The following is a 17427-nucleotide window of genomic DNA, read 5'->3' as shown; positions in this document are numbered from 1 at the left end:
TTTAGAAATCATCAAATTTTCCTGTGTATTTAATAAAAGCAAAATTTATATACTGCTAAAAACTAATTTGGTCCAGCTACTAGCTAGCATACAATTTTATTTTTTGTTAATAGAACATTTTAAACATTTTATAAGATGAATTAAAACAAAAATTACATGTACATTGAATAAATGTTGCTTGGTATTTTTTGATAAATTTGGTTTTAACTACTTTATTAAATAATGCTCATCTAATCTAAAATAATTCATGTAAAGATTTTTGCTGTGGGTTTTTATCCAGTGTAACTTGAAAAATGTCTTAGAAGTCATTCCAATTGAATATTTTAAAATCGTGTACTGCTTTGGTCAAAGATGCTTCTTTTTTCAGTTAATAATAAATCTTTGGGAGAATTTTGAGACTACTCTTTGCTTTATTCTTACCTGACTCCCTTAAGATCAGTGCATTCTTTGGCCATAATCCAGGGGTAGGAGAGGTGGGGTCATTAAAGAAAAATTGCCCTGTCTTCCAGTGCCTACATGCTCTAAGAGCCTTGGTAAATCATTAAAGGAGGTTTCCCTGAAAAAAAAAAAAAAAAATTAAAATTTTACATTATTTTAGCACTCTGGAAGATTTTATGCCTTAGAATATGCAGAGAGTATTATAGTAAGTTTGGGGCTGAGTGAAGAGTAGGTTTGTCTTTCTGAAGAAGGCAGTTGTGAAAGGAGGGGAATGGGTGGTAGGAAGGAAAACCTATATGATGCTAGGAAATGCTATATTTAAACTGAGGACAAAGAAATTATTTCTTTAAAATAGCAGAGCGCCCCCTAAAAAGCCTTTGTGTACTGCCCAGGGAATGCACATTCCAGTTGGAAGTCTGCCAAGAAAATGACCACTTCTTTTATTATCTTCCTGGCGTCCAGTGTTATGTCATTGTAATTTCTCCATTTGCCTCTTCTTGTGTGTTTCTGCTTTATTTTAAAACAAACAAACAAACAACCTTTGTTATTTTAATGGGGTTCTGGAGATAGAGAGATCTGTATGTATTCATCAGGCATTGGCTATGATTTAGAAGCCCTATACAAGAACTGTTTTTTTAATTTAAGTTTACCACCAAAAGCTTAAAGCTTAAAAAGGAATATTTGCAAGCATTTTTTTCCTTCATGTCATAAATAATTCTTTCTTTGAACAGACTAAAAAAGGGATGTAAATATGCAAATACTAGAATTTCATAAGATTTATTTGATGGCAGAATGTGTTTCTGAAAAAGCAGAAGAAATGCATGGTCTTAGTTGCTTTGAAGCAATGAACGTGGGTCAGTGTCTGTTTGGGATAGCACAGCTGTTGTGTGAAATTATACACTTTTCTTCCAAAGGACCCAACTTTTTCTAAATTACGATTAAAGTGTTGGGATGCATTGGCTTAAAGGATGGGTAGTGGTAGTGCAATAGCATTCAAAACTTGGTGAAATCCAGTTTACATGTCACTGTAATCAGTTTTCCTTTATTTATATATGAAATAGATGTTAAATTTGGGATTGTACCTGTTAAGAATGCCAAACTCAGAACGTTCTTCTGTTTATACACAGCTGATTTCTCGCATTGAAGAGGGAGGTTTGGAAACAGAAGGCCTCTTAAGGATACCTGGAGCTGCTGTTCGAATCAAGGTAATTTCTTGGTTCTAGTCATCTAAAACTTGTTTGTTTAATTATATTTTTTTAGAAGACAAAATAGACCAAAAACCTCTTAACATTCAGTTTATATTTAGTTTTTCTACAGGCTCTTCTGATTTTTGATTTTTTTTTTCAAAATCACCCTATTACCTGTAATATTACTGTGATGAATAAACAGACAAATGATTTTAATCTCTCTACTGTGCAGATGTAAAATAGGAACGAAAGTAAACAAGCAAAAGACAAGGGTAGGGCTTCCCTGGTGGCGCAGTGGTTGAGAGTCCGCCTGCCGATGCAGGGGACACGGGTTCGTGCCCCGGTCTGGGAGGATCCTACATGCCGTGGAGCGGCTGGGCCCGTGAGCTGTGGCCGCTGAGCCTGCGCGTCCGGAGCCTGTGCTCCACAACGGGAGAGGCCACAGCAGTGAGAGGCCCGTGTACCGCAAAAAAAAAAAAAAAAAAAAAAAAGACAAGGGTAGTTCTGTCCTTCTGATGAAAAGAGAGCATGGTGAGTCAAAATATTAAGAGCGGGCTGGTGACAGGTTTAGTCAGCGTGAGTAACAGCAAAAAATGAGTTGTTGTTGTTTTTTAAGGGCAGGATGATACACTCCACCAGGTGAGCAGAGTAGGAGACTTGACATTAGTTCCCCTACATTATCAGTCTTAGTGAGCTGGCAAAATGAGACTGTCTAAACCACTCTCCTGACTGCTACAGTTCTTTGGCTCACTGGGTCCAAGGGTAGCCTGAGTCCGGCTTGTGAAAGAGGCAAGGGGATTCCCAGCCTTCCCAGTTGGAGTCCCCTATCTCCCTCCCCTGCTTTCTTTTCTCTCAAGATGACATTTCCTTCCCACTGTCCATGGATGCTGTGTACCTTCCTCCTTTCTCTGCTCCCCAACTCCTGTGCTAGGGAATAAAGTATCCAATGAATGCATGGTACAAGTAGAATTACCCTACAGATGATGCATACTTCGTACGCCTCCACAGGGTTTTGCAGTGTACAGGGGCCGCATACTTGGAATTGTAGCTCTATCTGGAAAATGTATCCAGGGAAAATTTGTGGTTAGCAGTCATTAACAACCTCCTTTATCCTTATCCTCCAAATTCAGCTCCAGCTCTAAAAAGGTAACACTTATTGCTGCCCACATCCCATATTTCCTCGTCCTGAATTTGTAAATCCAAGAAAAAATAGGATGGGGGAAGAGATGTTCTCTGTTGGTTTCCTGAAGATATATTGTGTATGACATCTTTAGAGCTGGATCGGGAAGAAATGACTCTTGGTGGTTGTACACTCTCCTCGCCTGTGACTGTGGCTGTGATGCGTCCAGGACTGGATTACTGTTCATAGGTTCCACAGTTTGCATCACCTGCTGATTTCAATAAGCTTCCTCAATTTAGGCGGACAGTTTCAGCCTACTTGCCTCTTACTACATAGTGATCTCAGTTTAATAGGATTTGAGTAACCTGATATATACCCTGCTCACAAATGTCATTCAGCTTGTGTCCCCTGGATCTGCTGTCTGGTGCACAGAGGTCCCTGAAACTGTTTTGGTGCTCTTATAAGTTTGATACGTGGCCACTGTCTCACTTCATTTGCTGATACCTGCGGCAGTTTCACCACCAGTCCATCAGGGACATTGTGTGTGATTGGGAGACGAGTTCTGTTGAGAAGTACATTCTCTTACAGAGCAAGAGTCCCTCAGAAACCAGTAACGTGACTTCATACTACCCATCTCAGCAAGAATACCGCCTCTCAGGTCACTGTTCACGGCCCACATTAGCAGAATGTGATGGCCAACTCACAAGAGTCATAATCACGTTTACTTTGCCATACAAGAGTGGATATAATGCGGATTTTACATTTTGACCAGTTAGCTGGCAGAGGGATGAGTTCAACTATATGTACTTTCTTAGAAGGTCAATTAAGTGGATTCATCTGGCTCAACTCTTCAACACAGCCTCTTGTCACAGACTGAATGATGCCGCAGCTGGTCTGTTATAAATAATTTAAAGATAATGTGCAAAATTTTGGGTTGTCTTTCCTCTCCCCTCCCCACCACATTTCTTGGACTCTCCTGCCTCCCTCCCCCTCTCCCCTCCACCTCTGTCCTCCTGTCCTTCCCCTTCCCTTCTCTTTCCTCTTTTCCCTCTCCTTCCTTCTCTCTCCCCATTTCCCCTGCTCCCTCTTCTTCAGGCCTTCTCTCCTTTCCTTTCTTCCTTTCCTCCCTCCCCCTGCACCTTCTTGCATCCCTTTCTCCTTCCACCTTTCTTTCTCCTACCCCCAATTTCTGGGTTCACTTTCTTTTTTTTGCGGTACGCGGGCCTCTCACTGCTGTGGCCTCTCCCGTTGCGGAACACAGGCTCCGGACGCGCAGGCTCAGCGGCCATGGCTCACGGGCCCAGCCGCTCCGCGGCATGTAGGATCTTCCCAGACTGGGGCACGAACCCGTGTCCCCTGCATCGGCAGGCGGACTCTCAACCACTGTGCCACCAGGGAAGCCCCTGGGTTCACCTTTTGTATTTCACCAATTACAAAAGTAATTGGGGTAGAGGATGGAATTGTGTTGGGAAGGGAAAGCGTAATAAATTTACCTTACAGGAAAAACAAAGAATGTTCCTTGGGAGAACAGTTTCAAATATTAGAAGGAAGTGACAGAAACTTGGAAGGACTTCTAACGTAATAGGATTTATGCCACAGTGAAAAAGCATATAGAAGGTAGTAATTATGAAACGAAATTGATTTATTATTAATAATTTGGCAAATTTTGTAGCGTCCCTGAGGTAAATGAACTATAGGTATTTCTAATTCTGCAAGGACTCCAGCTGCTTTTGGCAGCTGGCAGCAGCATGGCTGGGTCACTGACAGCCTGTGCATTTCAGACAGGTATACTGATGTATTTTCATGCCTCATTTGCTATAGAATTTGGTTTTCCATTTCCCAGAGGTGACTAATCAGAGGTGGCCTTCTGCTTTAGGTCCAGAGATTGATTATGTATTTTGTTACGTAACGTACTTCTAACTAATTTAAAACATAGACTTGTTTTCTTAATGATGTTTTAAAAGTTGGTGAAGGGCTTCCCTGGTGGCGCAGTGGTTGAGAGTCCGCCTGCCGATGCAGGGGACGCGGGTTCGTGCCCCGGTCCGGGAAGATCCCACATGCCGCGGAGCGGCTGGGCCTGTGAGCCATGGCCGCTGAGCTTGCGCGTCCGGAGCCTGTGCTCCACAACGGGAGAGGCCACAGCAGTGAGAGGTCCGCATACTGCAAAAAAAAAAAAAAAAAAAGTTGGTGAAAAATTATAGTATCTAAGTAAAGCCCCCAAATGTAAAGGCTGTTTTAACTAATATTTTAATTCAGTCTTTACTGCTTAAGGTTTGGTGCATGTCCAGGAACATGTGTAAAGTTTCAGAATTTTGGGCCTTAGGTATCATTTTCATTGGTGAAGTACACTTGGGGTGGGAGGAGGAGTATTTTTCTGAGTAATAGAGAAGTGTTGGCCTTTAGTATTTTCAAATGTCTTTTCAAAAGAGTAGAATCTCTTATAAAGTGGGAAGTATATCAGTCTCAGAAGGAAAAAAAAAACACATGCACTTACTGGTAGTTTTTTTTTCTCTCTCTCTTCTGCCTTTCAGAATCTTTGCCAAGAACTGGAAGCAAAGTTTTATGAAGGGACTTTTAATTGGGAAAGTGTTAAGCAGCATGATGCCGCCAGCCTGCTGAAGCTCTTCATCCGGGAGCTGCCCCAGCCACTGCTCAGTGTAGAATATCTCAAAGCCTTTCAGGCTGTCCAGAGTAAGTGCCATCCCTGTTTGAAGCAGTCCTTGTGCTGGTGCCATCCATATTAATTGCTTTAATGATACTTTGCGTCGCAAAGATAAATTTGGATAGACGTATTTACTCACTGATGTCAGCGAGTACTCAAATGCCACGTGATGTTTTCCTTTTCTTTTATAAATATACATCTCTGAGTAAATAGATGACAGAATGTTCTCTTTGGGTACGGATTAATTGCATGCCCTTTAAGCAATACAATATACATATTTTCATGTTAAAACCTGGAAACTTCACACTTCTTTTTTAATAGAATGAATCCCGTAAGCTCTGTGATACATTTTTCTTTCCAAGTGTTAAAAGCAACACTTACTGGAGAAGCTGTGGATTAACAGTTATCATAAAAGCACAAGGAGATACGGCAGAGTCTGTGATTATTTCCTGAAAAATTAACTTCTGAAATTGTCATGCAGAAACATGGAACAAATCATTTGGCTGCCTCATTGGTCAGGGGGCAACAAATTTCTCATGTCTTTACATTCTGTGGCCTTAGGCAAGCTCCAAATTAATGTCTCGAGTAGTTCTCAATTCCTTTCCAGTGAACAGAGAGAGCTGATGAGGTTCTTGTACTGTCATAATTATACCTTTTAGTCAGAGAGACCATCAAAAAAGGAAAAGTGCTGTCACCACATTCTAGTGACCAAACCATACTTTAAGTTCCAAATTGGAACACTTTTGAGAGTAAAAGGGAGGCACTATTAATGATTAGGCTGAACTAAAGTGTCATCCAGAACTGTTCCAGGCTATTCTTTTATTTTTTATTGAGGTATAATTGACATACAATATTATATTAGTTTCATATGTACAATGTAATGATTCGATATTTGTATATATTGCAAAATGATCATCATAATATGTCTACTTAACATCTGTCACCATACATAATTACAGAAACATTTTTGCTTGTGATGAGAACTTTTAAGATCTACTCTTAGTAACTTTCAAATATGCAATATAGTGTTATTAACTATAGTTGCCATGCTGTACATTATTTCCCCAGGACTTATTTATTTTATAACTGGAAGTTTGTACCTTTTTTTTTTTTTTTTTGCGGTATGCGGGCCTCTCACTGCTGTGGCCTCTCCCATTGCGGAGCACAGGCTCCGGACACGCAGGCTCAGCGGCCATGGCTCATGGACCCAGCCGCTCCGTGGCATGTGGGATCTTCCCAGACCGGGGCACGAACCCGTGTCCCCTGCATCGGCAGGCGGACTCTCAACCACTGCGCCACCAGGGAAACCCGGAAGTTTGTACCTTTTGACTCCCTTCACCCATTTCCCCCCGATCCCCACTACCTATGGTGATTCAGGTTGTTCCACCAATCTGTTCTCTGTATCTATGAGCTGTTCTGTTTTTGTCTTTGTTTTTGTTTTAGATTCCACATATAAGTGAGATCATAGGGTATTTGTCTTTCTCCATCTTATTTCACTTAGCATAATCCACTCAAGTTTCATCCATGTTGTTGCAGATGGCAAGATTTCATTTTTTTTAAATGGCTGAATGTTATTCCATTATGTTCCAGGCTATTCTTAAAGCATGTCTTATTGAGATGTTTCCCATGGGTTATCTCATATCATAGCATTTATTCAGAATTTTTAGGGAAACATGACTGAAATCATCTGTTTAAAATATTTTTTTTAATGGTTAAGTTGTGCTATTTTGCATGTATATTCCTTGGATGTGGATCAAAGGACCAAATTTATACCTGAAAAACAAATGCCAGAATAATTGCAGCTATCCATGAGTATTACCTAATGGGGTAAGGGCTACTGAAAATAAGACGTATCAATGAAAATAATGTACCTCTTCAACTCTTCCATTGCTGGATGGTCTTCTAGTTCATTCCACAAACATTTATTGAACACCTGTTGTGTTCTAGGCTCTGTTTTACATATTCCTGCTGGAATTGATGGACTCTTACCATGTACACCACGTAATCTGTTAACTCACCATTATACCAAACAAACTTCACTGTTGCGGGTCCACCCTGACACCATATCATAGAAGATCTGATCTCCTATGTCTTTACACTGGGGAATAATTATCACGCGGAAGTTAAAATTATTTCCAAAGCACTGTTGTGTGTCTGCAAACATAAGGCTGCCCGTCATACACTCATAGTTGGAAGTGAGCATTCTGAGAGAGAGAAAGCTCTATAGCAACAGCTGCTTCTCCTGATCTCCCCCAGACACGCTCCCAACAAGGCTTGCTGCTCAGGCATTGTGTCTCACATTTCACAGTGATGTTTATGCCAAAAAACTTTTTTCTTACAAAATGGAAAAAGAAAGTAAAGAGAAATGTTTGGTAAAGACATGCGTTCAGATGTATTTAATCTGTCTGCAGATCTTCCAACCAAGAAGCAACAACTACAGGCTTTGAACCTTCTTGTCATCCTCCTGCCCGATGCAAACAGAGACACACTCAAGGTCAGCTGGATTCATTTATGTTAAATATCCCTCAGAACTAAACAGAGTAATTTTTCATTATTTGTGGCAAAACAAAATGATGTTATCGTGGAGATGTTAGTAGTTGTCTGTAAGGAAAAGACCTATTTTTAAGGGCAGATGGTGAAAGTCTTTAACCCTTTATTAATTTATTAACCAGGTTAGTCATGTTAATAGTATCATTAGGTGTTTTTTTGATTTTTTTTCAATTATAACATTTCTTCTACCAAAACAGGTGATTGAGGTTCATTTGTTAATAAAAACATGGGTGCCTTTTGTTTTTTTTCTTCTTTCTATTTTCCTGCATTTTCCAAATTTTATCTGGTGAGCATATACGAGTAAGGTGAAAATTGAATGTTTAAAAAGAAAATCCTAAGGGTCATCAAATATAGCCCACCTAAAAAGGTTACACTTGTTTGTAGTTCCAAGCAGTAGAGTTTGAAATGTTATAATGATGATTTTGAAATGTTTGGTTAGCCAAAAGATAGACCAACTCAAATAAATTCTAGTTATTTCTCTAATGGATTACCTTGAGTTTCTGATTTATACCATCATTTCAAAGTGATTTGGTCTGATATTCATATGATTAAATACCATTTACTATGTATTGTCAGAGGCTTTCATAATAATCAGTGGATTGTTCCACATTGATTAATTTTCCTTAATGCAACCATTTATAGAGTAGTTAGAAAAGGTTTAATTATACACTTTTATAAAAGAGAAAGAAATTTTCAAAATATAATTTAGAAAGAACATCTCCCGTATGTTTTGTTGTTGCCTTAAAAAAAATTTTTTTTATACGGGTAAGGGTGAAACCCTTGCCCATTTACCCCCGATGGTTCTTTCTATGTAAAACGAAAAAAATCATGTCAAAAAATTTCCTGTCAAGAAAACAAAACCACCAGTTGGTAAATCTTGGAAATGTCTTTCTGTACTTCATTAAGACTCCCTGAACTGAAGCTAGGTGAACGAATTCCATGCCCGTGGAATGAATGTTAATGCTCAACTTTTCTGGCTGAAGCAGTTGATGAGGATTGCTGGAATAAAAACACTGCATTGCTGCAGGAGAACTTCCAAAGAGTTAGTTAGTCCCTTTACTAAGTCAGAAAATAATCTTTCGCTTCACTGATTAACTGAATGAATAACTGAGAAGGCAGATTATGTTTGGTTTGGTTTGGTTTTGGAGACAGAGGCCAACTCCAGAAAGGGTTGCATTCAAACATTGTGTGACCAGGGCTGCTGGGTATGGGTGTGTAGACTGTGGCTGAAATAAGGACATCTGGCCCAGGATGAAGCGGGGACTGATTTTCAGTCTGTTCTCTGCTTGCCAGCCGTGCCCTTGACACAGGGCCTCAACTATCTAGAAAGAGGAATTTAATCCATCTTTTTCTTTTTCACATAAAGGTGCCTGTCTGTGCGATGGCCCTGTGAATGATCAATATAAGGTAGAAATTGAAAGACATGATTTACTTAAAATATGCCTGCATTCAGATGAGTTCAAATAATTGTGGGAGGAAACGCTTATTTCGATATGGTTACTGTTGGGCGAGGTTCTAGAACTCGTTCTTGGATTTTGCCTTTAAAGTCCCAGGCACATTCTTTTAAGACAAAATCTGTTTAAAAGTGTACTTTTTAAAATTTTAAAGTAGTTTTAATTTTAGCATATAAGGTTACTGGGAGCACAATTGTATAAATAAGGTGGAAAATACTTTCTTGGGATAAAAAATTGGAAAATGCCAAACAAGTAATTTTACTAATTTACTTAAGCTTTAGTAGCTTAATTAGCCAGCTCTGATGAAGGTTTCAAACAGGATTTCTAATAACAGAAGCACCAAAACAAGTATACCATATATAAGAGAATAAATCATCTAAATTTAGTTCTCTAAAAGAGAAGGGAAACTTCATCACAAGGTAATTTCAGGAAGCTTAATGTGAACTTCCTCAATTTTCCCAGTCCTGTTGCCACTTTTTCCGTTGCCATTTGGAGGGATGGGATCATGTGCATGACTTGTGTAGACTATTTCTACAGCATATCTAAGGGTTTGGAGGGACCATGTTAAATCCCATGTCCTGGTTTAAGTCTAGAGCAACAGGTGTCTTTAGGCAAGTTGCTTCACCAAGATTTTTTTTTAACCTTGGGTTATCGTGCATTTGGACCAATGATCATACCTATCCTTTGACTTGGAGGAATAACAAAGACTAATGTTAAGATATCAGTGGGGAATTCATGTTAATATAATTATTGGCATGTGTTTATCCTTTTTGTAGTTTTAGGAAGTTCATTGTATACATTTTCTTGCTTAATCCTGGCAGGCTAGGAGATTAGTATTCCCATTAAAATTCCCATTAAATTAAAACTACTTTAAAATTTTAAAAAGTACACATTTTATGAATGAGAAGACTTTAAAGAACAGGGATGCCAAAAGGTTTATCCCAAGATCACACATAGCTAATAAGTAACTGTGCTAAGAGTCAAACTGAGTTTTCAGAGAGTGGGTCCAGTGATACTTATATAACACCAGACTGGTGATAGATACATTTTTTTTTTTTTTGGCCACACTTTGTGGCACGTGGAATCTTAGTTCCCTGACCAGGGATCAAACCCGTGCCCCCTGCATTGGAAGCACAGAGTCTTAACCAGTGGACCACCAGGGAAGTCCTGGTGATAGATACTTTTAAGAAAGGACAGTGCTTATAGATCAGATGAAGAGACAATATATCCAAAGATGAAGTTCTTTCAGCAAAGGCTAGGTTAACATTTTATTAGTTTCATATCTACATATACACACATATTCTAATATCCTGATAGTAATATTTTGAATAACTTTATTGTATTATGTACCCCACACTTAAGTGGTTTATTACCTAATCTCTGCAATTTATGCTTGTAAAGAAAGAGATACACTGGTCCCTGAATAATTATTCTGGTCTCTGGAATAAAATTAAATATTTTTTCCAAACCTTACCAATTAATCTTTTGTCCTCATTTGAGAAGGTGTTGTTTCTATATAACCTTATGCTTGGATTACAGTTTAACTTTGTGAGCACTGGACCAGAAATTAGATACATAAATCTCATTGTTAAATAGGCTATGCCTTTAGTTTGTTTCAAACTTTGAGGGTCTATATAGTAGCTAAACTGGACTCAAGATCAAGTTGTTAGAGCTTATAGGAATATTTTTTCCCCTGAAATCCTGTGAGAGATGAACACAGTTTTTTTGTTTTCGTTTTGTTTTTCCATTTTGGCATAGTTTGTTTGAACTTTTTCAGGTAGGAGTTTTAGGCTAAGTATGATAACATGCTTCTTTTAATAGTTAAGAGTTCAGAAACAAAGCCAGATAGACAGGCAATTAAATTCCTTCTCCACCATGTGCTTGCTCTGTGACCTCTGGTAAGTTCCATCCATTCTCTTAGACGCTGTTTTCTCATCTGTATGATGGGGATCAATTACGGCATCTATTTCCAATCAGGATTAAGTGAGGTGATCTCTATGAAGTTCTTAAAACAATGCCTCGCCTGTAGAGATCATTGAATATCTGTGCAGTTATTGTTGTTAATGTTTCGGACCAAAATTGATTCAAGAAAGAAAGCAAAAGAAGAACTTAAAGCTTTATGCCCTAGCAGAAGGAGGGCGATCTAAGCTGCCGTGGCTTTTGTGGAGGGGCGCTCAGAGGACACATAAGTGTTGTCCATGGAGGTGGGAAGTGGGGGGCCTCAAACTGAGCATAAACTAGCCTGTTCTGGTGAAAAGCTTCTTTTCGTCCATTCATTTTTTTGAAAAAAATTATCTTCTCTTTGTCTCTATTTCCCCTTCTCCCCATCCCAGTCTCCATTCTTTTTGGATTTCAAGTCCAGCCAGCTATTGAGTCCCTTAAAACAAACGCAACTGAGATTGAATGAGCCTTTTTAATGGATTTTTTTTTTAATATTTAGAGATAAAAGTACAGCATTTCCTGCAGCAAGTGAATACTTGTTTGATATTTTGAACTATTTTTCAGTGCTCCATGGCTTTGATAGGCAGGCGGTCTGACGCTTCTCCATCCCTCTTCCCACTGCCCAGCTCAGATGTGTGTCCTCTTGCCTCATTCCCCAGGGCCATAGTCCACAGCGGAAACACAGCACCAGCTCCGGGTGTGTTAAGCAATGGAGCAGCTTTGAGGACAAGGCCCACTGGATGTGGCTGGCTGACTGTGGTTATGCACAACTTATTATTTTTTTTAATAAACAAAAATCCCTGCAGTGCCTTAATCTCTTATCTTCATGTCTAACACAGGTCTCAAAGCGTTATTTCTGTTTCAGGCCCTGCTTGAATTTCTCCAAAGAGTCGTGGACAATAAAGAGAAAAATAAGATGACGGTCATGAATGTAGCAATGGTCATGGCCCCGAATCTCTTCATGTATCATACATTGGGTTTGAAGTCCAGTGAACAGCGAGAATTTGTAATGGCAGCTGGGATAGCTAATATCATGCACTTATTGATTAAGTATCAAAAACTTCTGTGGACAGTAAGTATATATTTTCAAGTTCTGTTAATGAGTGATGATATCTAGATTCTGAAGTCTTTTTATTGTTATAGTCTCTATAAAAAGGTAACCAATATAGGTGATTTCAAATGCTGTTAAAGAAATTGATGTCTACTTTTAAAAGTCTCAGTTTTTAAAATGCCTACATGATTAAGTGTTTCAGTTTGGTAACTTCTAAAATATTTTATTTTTGCTAATGGAATCTCTGAGGATTATTTTTTCCTGGATTATTGCTAGGTACCTGTCAGCTCTTGTTTATTGGTGAGTTTTTCTTTCTCTTTTGACAGGAGAGGCTAGCTGGTTATTAGAAGGGTATAGGTTAGTTGGAGGCTAGGTTGTAGATAGGTGGCTGCTAAAGGGACCAACTGCTGAGTTCGTGGTGCCTAATGCCCATCACCTCAGGCAGTCTCCAGTCCTGGCGTAGAAGATGGTCACTATGTCCTTGAACTTCACCAAACCTCTTTTTTAAAATTAATCAATTAATTAATAGTTTGGCTGCGTTGGGTCTTCGTTGCTGTGTGCGGGCTTTCTCTAGTTGTGGCGAGCAGGGGCTACTCTTCATTGTGGTGCACAGGCTTCTCTTGTTGCAGAGCACGGGCTCTAGGTGCACGGGCTTTAGTAGCTGCAGCACGCAGTCTCCCTAGTTGTGGCTCGTTGGCTCTAGGGTGCAGGCTCAGTAGCGGTGGTGCACGGGCTTAGCTGCTCTGTGGCATGTGATATCTTCCCGGACCAGGGCTCGAACCTGTGTTCCCTGCATTTGCAGGCGGATTCTTAACCACTGCACCAGGGAAGTCCCTAAGCTTCTTTTTGAACCTTACACAGTGGGTGGTAATTATCACCTGGATGCTCTGTACACATGGTAGGTAATATGATGAATTTTTTTCCCACAGATTTAATGACTGGCATAGTCTTATCAAATAGACAGTCTTTACTTCTCTCCAAATATAAGAAATAAAGATAATTATTTCTATAGTTTAAAATGGTACTACTTCTTTTTCCTCCCCAAACTTAATTTCATTTCTCCATAGATTCCCAAGTTTATTGTCAACCAAGTGAGGAAACAAAACACTGAAAATCATAGAAAAGATAAAAAAGCCATGAAGAAATTGCTGAAGAAAATGGCTTATGACCGGGAAAAATATGAAAAGCAAGATAAGAGTGCAAATGATGTAAGAAAAACTTGAAGATATACGTAGTTATACAAATTGCAGTACTGTTTTTAATATCTTATATACAACAAAGAGTTTTGAATGTTTTTGTAGGATGAATTTCTATACACTTAGTAGGCTCTGGTACTATATATAAGTTAAAGGCGTCAATAATGGTAGCTATGCTCCTATTAGTACTAATGATGAATACGGATAGTTGCACAGGTCTTGGTGACTCAGCATGTGAGCTGTTGTTAAGGAACAAAGGAAGATCACAAGACAGGATTGTCTCAGCACACCCCCACCCACACATAAACACACAGAGGACTCTGTGGAGATTCTAGTTGCCCACTAAATGTGTAATGTTTAGTAATTAAAACAGTCCCTTGTGTGAACCATTGACCTTTTTTCCTTCAATTTTCTCATCTGTAAAATGAGGAAAAAAACTAACCCAGATAAACAAATAGGTCAATATTGGTGTAGTGCCTGAGATCTTTCCTAGACTTCAGTAAGTCCTTAAAGTGTCTTAACTGGAACTTAAGAATTTGGAGAGAGTTATGTTGGAATGCAGAAAATTAAACTGTTTCAAAAAAGGGATATTTAACTCTTAGTATTCATAAACTTCTGTAAGAGTATAGTAAGAACTGGGTTTACAATAATGAAATATACATGAAAACACATTCAGAAGAAGTGAGTTACCAAAGCTCTAACTTAAGATCATGAAATGCAAGGGTTTCTATTGTTCTATTTATGGTGAAGACACCCCTCCACCACCACCACCACCATAGAAGTTCCTCAGTTACATGCTGACATCTTGTGGAATAATGTGGAAATGCAATTATCAGCCTTTGATTTTTCTGCTTTGGCCTACTTAGGGATCCAGTAATCACACAAAATTTTTTTTTCTCCTTTATTTATTTATAGCTCTCACTCTTACAAAATAGCATTCTCCTGGCATTAAACTGTTTTTGGTCAATTTCAAAGTATCTTTAAAAGCATAAAATTTAGTAAGTGGGAATTGTACATAGTGTTTATATTTTTTGAGAAATGCTATACAGGTTAGAAAGGATTTTTGAGATATCATTCTTGTTTAACTGAGAATGTTCTATTACCTCTAAAGATTATGAATACGTGAACCTCTTTTGTAGCCCTGATTATTCACATTAACTTAGGTGACTTTATATCCTTGTCTTTTTAATTAAGACCGTTATAATGTGATACTCTGAGGAATAGTGTGTATCTAAGAAAACAAAATTTGTGCTGTACCTTTTTAATAATAAGTCCTTAGACAAAAATTAAAATGTTACTTTTTTTGAAGATGGAACGTTTAAATTATTTTGTCATTTATAGAAAAATAGCATTAACTTGGATTTCTTTAGTTGGTACTTTGGGTTAAATAGAGGAGAGCTGGTCTGAGAATTATGTCTGGACTAGTTAGAAGCTGTATTGTCAGTTTAAGGCTTGGGATTTAAGCCTGGATTTAACTCTCAGTTTCATCATGTATTAGGTGTCACTTAATCTTCGAGTTTTGGTGATCCCTTCTGAGAAATTCAGTGATTATTCTGACAAAATATTACTAAGAGCCTCCTTGGTGCTGAAGCCCCACTTCCTGTTAGGTCTTCCGAGGAGATGGGCCTGCTGCTCCCCTACAGGGAGCCAGAGAGGGATGTAGGAGGGTTGGGCTCAGAAGTGCTAGAGGTGTGTGATGGAGCCTGACCTGGGGACCCTGGGCTATCAGACAGGAAGTGGGCATCAGAGGGGCTCCACCAGAGAGTAGAGCAGAGGCATGAGAAACACATGTCAGGCATTAAGTCTCCCTAGCAGAGGAGCTTCCTGGTAGAGTGGTCACCATCGGTGATGGTGGCCCACAGTGGAGGTCATGTACCTTGTCATTTCGGTTGAAAAAGTTTCATCAGTTGCCAGAGGTTTTTTCCAAGCTGCTATCATTTTCTTAGGGAGAAAAAATGTACCCAGGAAACAATTACAGGACAACAAAGAAAGTAGAAGATAATGTCAAATACTATGCTTATGTGGTGAGTCACCAACTAATCAGTTTTCTACGTAGGCTTCCATCAGTTGCCAGAATGTTAACTCGAAACGATTTAACATGAAAGTCTGGACTTCCATCTTGACTTGACAGTTTGGAGGTGGGAGCATCCTCATGTCCCCTTGCCGTAGGGGACCTGTTTCCTGCAGGGTAACAATTGCCTGGATCCAAGTAGCAGCTCTTCCCTTTGGGTGGAACGTGAGCCATCTATGTTTCGATAAACTATCCCCTCCCACACTGTCCCCACATTTTTCCTGTTGGTTTGTGTTTCTTGACTCTCCCCACAAATCATTTGAATGAAACTGGCATGTTTTTTATTTGTTAAACAACTCTTTGATGTGTGGAATTGACACTTAGATAGGGAAGATAATAATTTCAACCTAGGGCCTGTTGAGTGTGAGGTGTGTGTTGGATATCTAAGTGGGGAGGACTGAGGGTGTTTGGAGGGAAAATTCAGTCATCCTGGCCAGTGAGGTACATGGAGGGGCAGGGGCAGAAGGAAGGCCGGAATGGGGCTCAGCAGGGAGCCAGGCTTCTCTTCTGTATGTGGCAGGGAACTGCTGAAAGCTGTGACCCCAGCAGTTACATGATTATATTTGCATTTTAGAACAGCTGTTACGATGGTAGGTGAGGGATACATTGGAGGAGTGTGAGAGAGGAGGTTTGGTAGGAGATGCCAGCTAATTTCATTGTTGATGGGAATATATAAACTGGTAGAATCCCTCTGGAGAGCAGTTGGCATGTGGCAAAATCTTGAAAACCATGCTCCTCATTGGACTTAGAAATTCCTTCAGAGGGATAATCAGACGAGCATGCAAATAGTTATGCTTAAGTTCATTGCCATTTTCTGTATACTGGCCAAAATTAGAAATAATCCAAAGGGAAAGAGGTGGTTAGTTAAATATGTTATGGCATATCGATATAATGAAATACCATGAAAATGGACAAGTGTATATATTGGCATTGGAAGATATTTGTAATATGTTGAAAGAAGAAGTTACAAATCAGTGAACAGTTCATCGCTGTATTTGTAAGGGGTAATAATTATCGTTATTTTGAATGCTCACCAGAGGTCAGGTATGCTGCTAAACATTTTACCAACATTTTATTTAATATTCATAGTAGTTTAGTTGGAGTTTATTATTAAAATAGTCTCTTTTTTTTTTTTTTTTTAACAGATCAGGAAAGTGAGGCTCAGCAATGTTGAGTAACTTACTTAAGGTTATCTAGATAGGAAGTGGTGGAGCTGTAATTTGAAACCAAGTCTATATGACTTTAAATCCAGGTCTCTCTACTGTTATCCTCTCTTTCCCCATAGAGCACAGAAAAACTCCATCCCCAAATCCTGGGCTTATGTATAGTAATAAAATTGAACATGTATTACTGCCATTATTAGATATGTTTAATATATAGCTTTAAAAACAGTTCTGGGTTGAGCTAAGGCCCAGCAATGGGAATGGAAAGAAGTGTTGAATGTGAGCCAGTAAGACCCATATCAGTGAGATGGTGAAACTGATTAGATGTAAGGAATGTGCAAGAAGAAGGAATCTAGAATGACTTGCTGATTTTACTTTGGGTGATTTTATCAGCAAGATAAAACATCCAACAAAAGGAACAGACCTTGATGAGATAGTCAGTTTTTGGCATTTGGGGTTGACATGCCTTTGTGAAAGTTGGCTATGTGGGCCTGAAGCTCAGAGGGTGGCCAGAGCTGGAGGTGTGCATTTGGGACCAACATAGAGATTGTAGTTGAAGGCACAGACTGGTTCCTGTTACACAAGTGGATATAT

The 17427-nt window shown here is 39.2% G+C and overlaps 1 protein-coding gene across 7 annotated transcripts in view; it reads left to right on the top strand.

The window, feature by feature from the left end:
• Positions 1–17427, top strand: part of ARHGAP18 (Rho GTPase activating protein 18) — a 136023-nt gene that overhangs the window by 104724 nt on the left and 13872 nt on the right. For all 7 annotated transcript variants that reach the window (XM_019951873.3, XM_019951872.3, XM_073789581.1 and 4 more), the window contains exons 8-12: positions 1566–1643; positions 5277–5436; positions 7819–7901; positions 12218–12424; positions 13471–13611. In XM_019951873.3, coding sequence (XP_019807432.1) covers positions 1566–1643; positions 5277–5436; positions 7819–7901; positions 12218–12424; positions 13471–13611 — 669 coding nt within the window. The remainder of the gene's footprint in view (positions 1–1565; positions 1644–5276; positions 5437–7818; positions 7902–12217; positions 12425–13470; positions 13612–17427) is intronic.

This window comes from Tursiops truncatus, chromosome 12 (genome assembly GCF_011762595.2).
Source record: "Tursiops truncatus isolate mTurTru1 chromosome 12, mTurTru1.mat.Y, whole genome shotgun sequence".
In the NCBI taxonomy this organism is placed as follows: Eukaryota; Metazoa; Chordata; class Mammalia; order Artiodactyla; family Delphinidae; genus Tursiops; species Tursiops truncatus.
The sequence above is the reverse complement of the archived record's forward strand: the minus strand, read 5'-3'. Positions and strand labels throughout refer to the sequence as shown.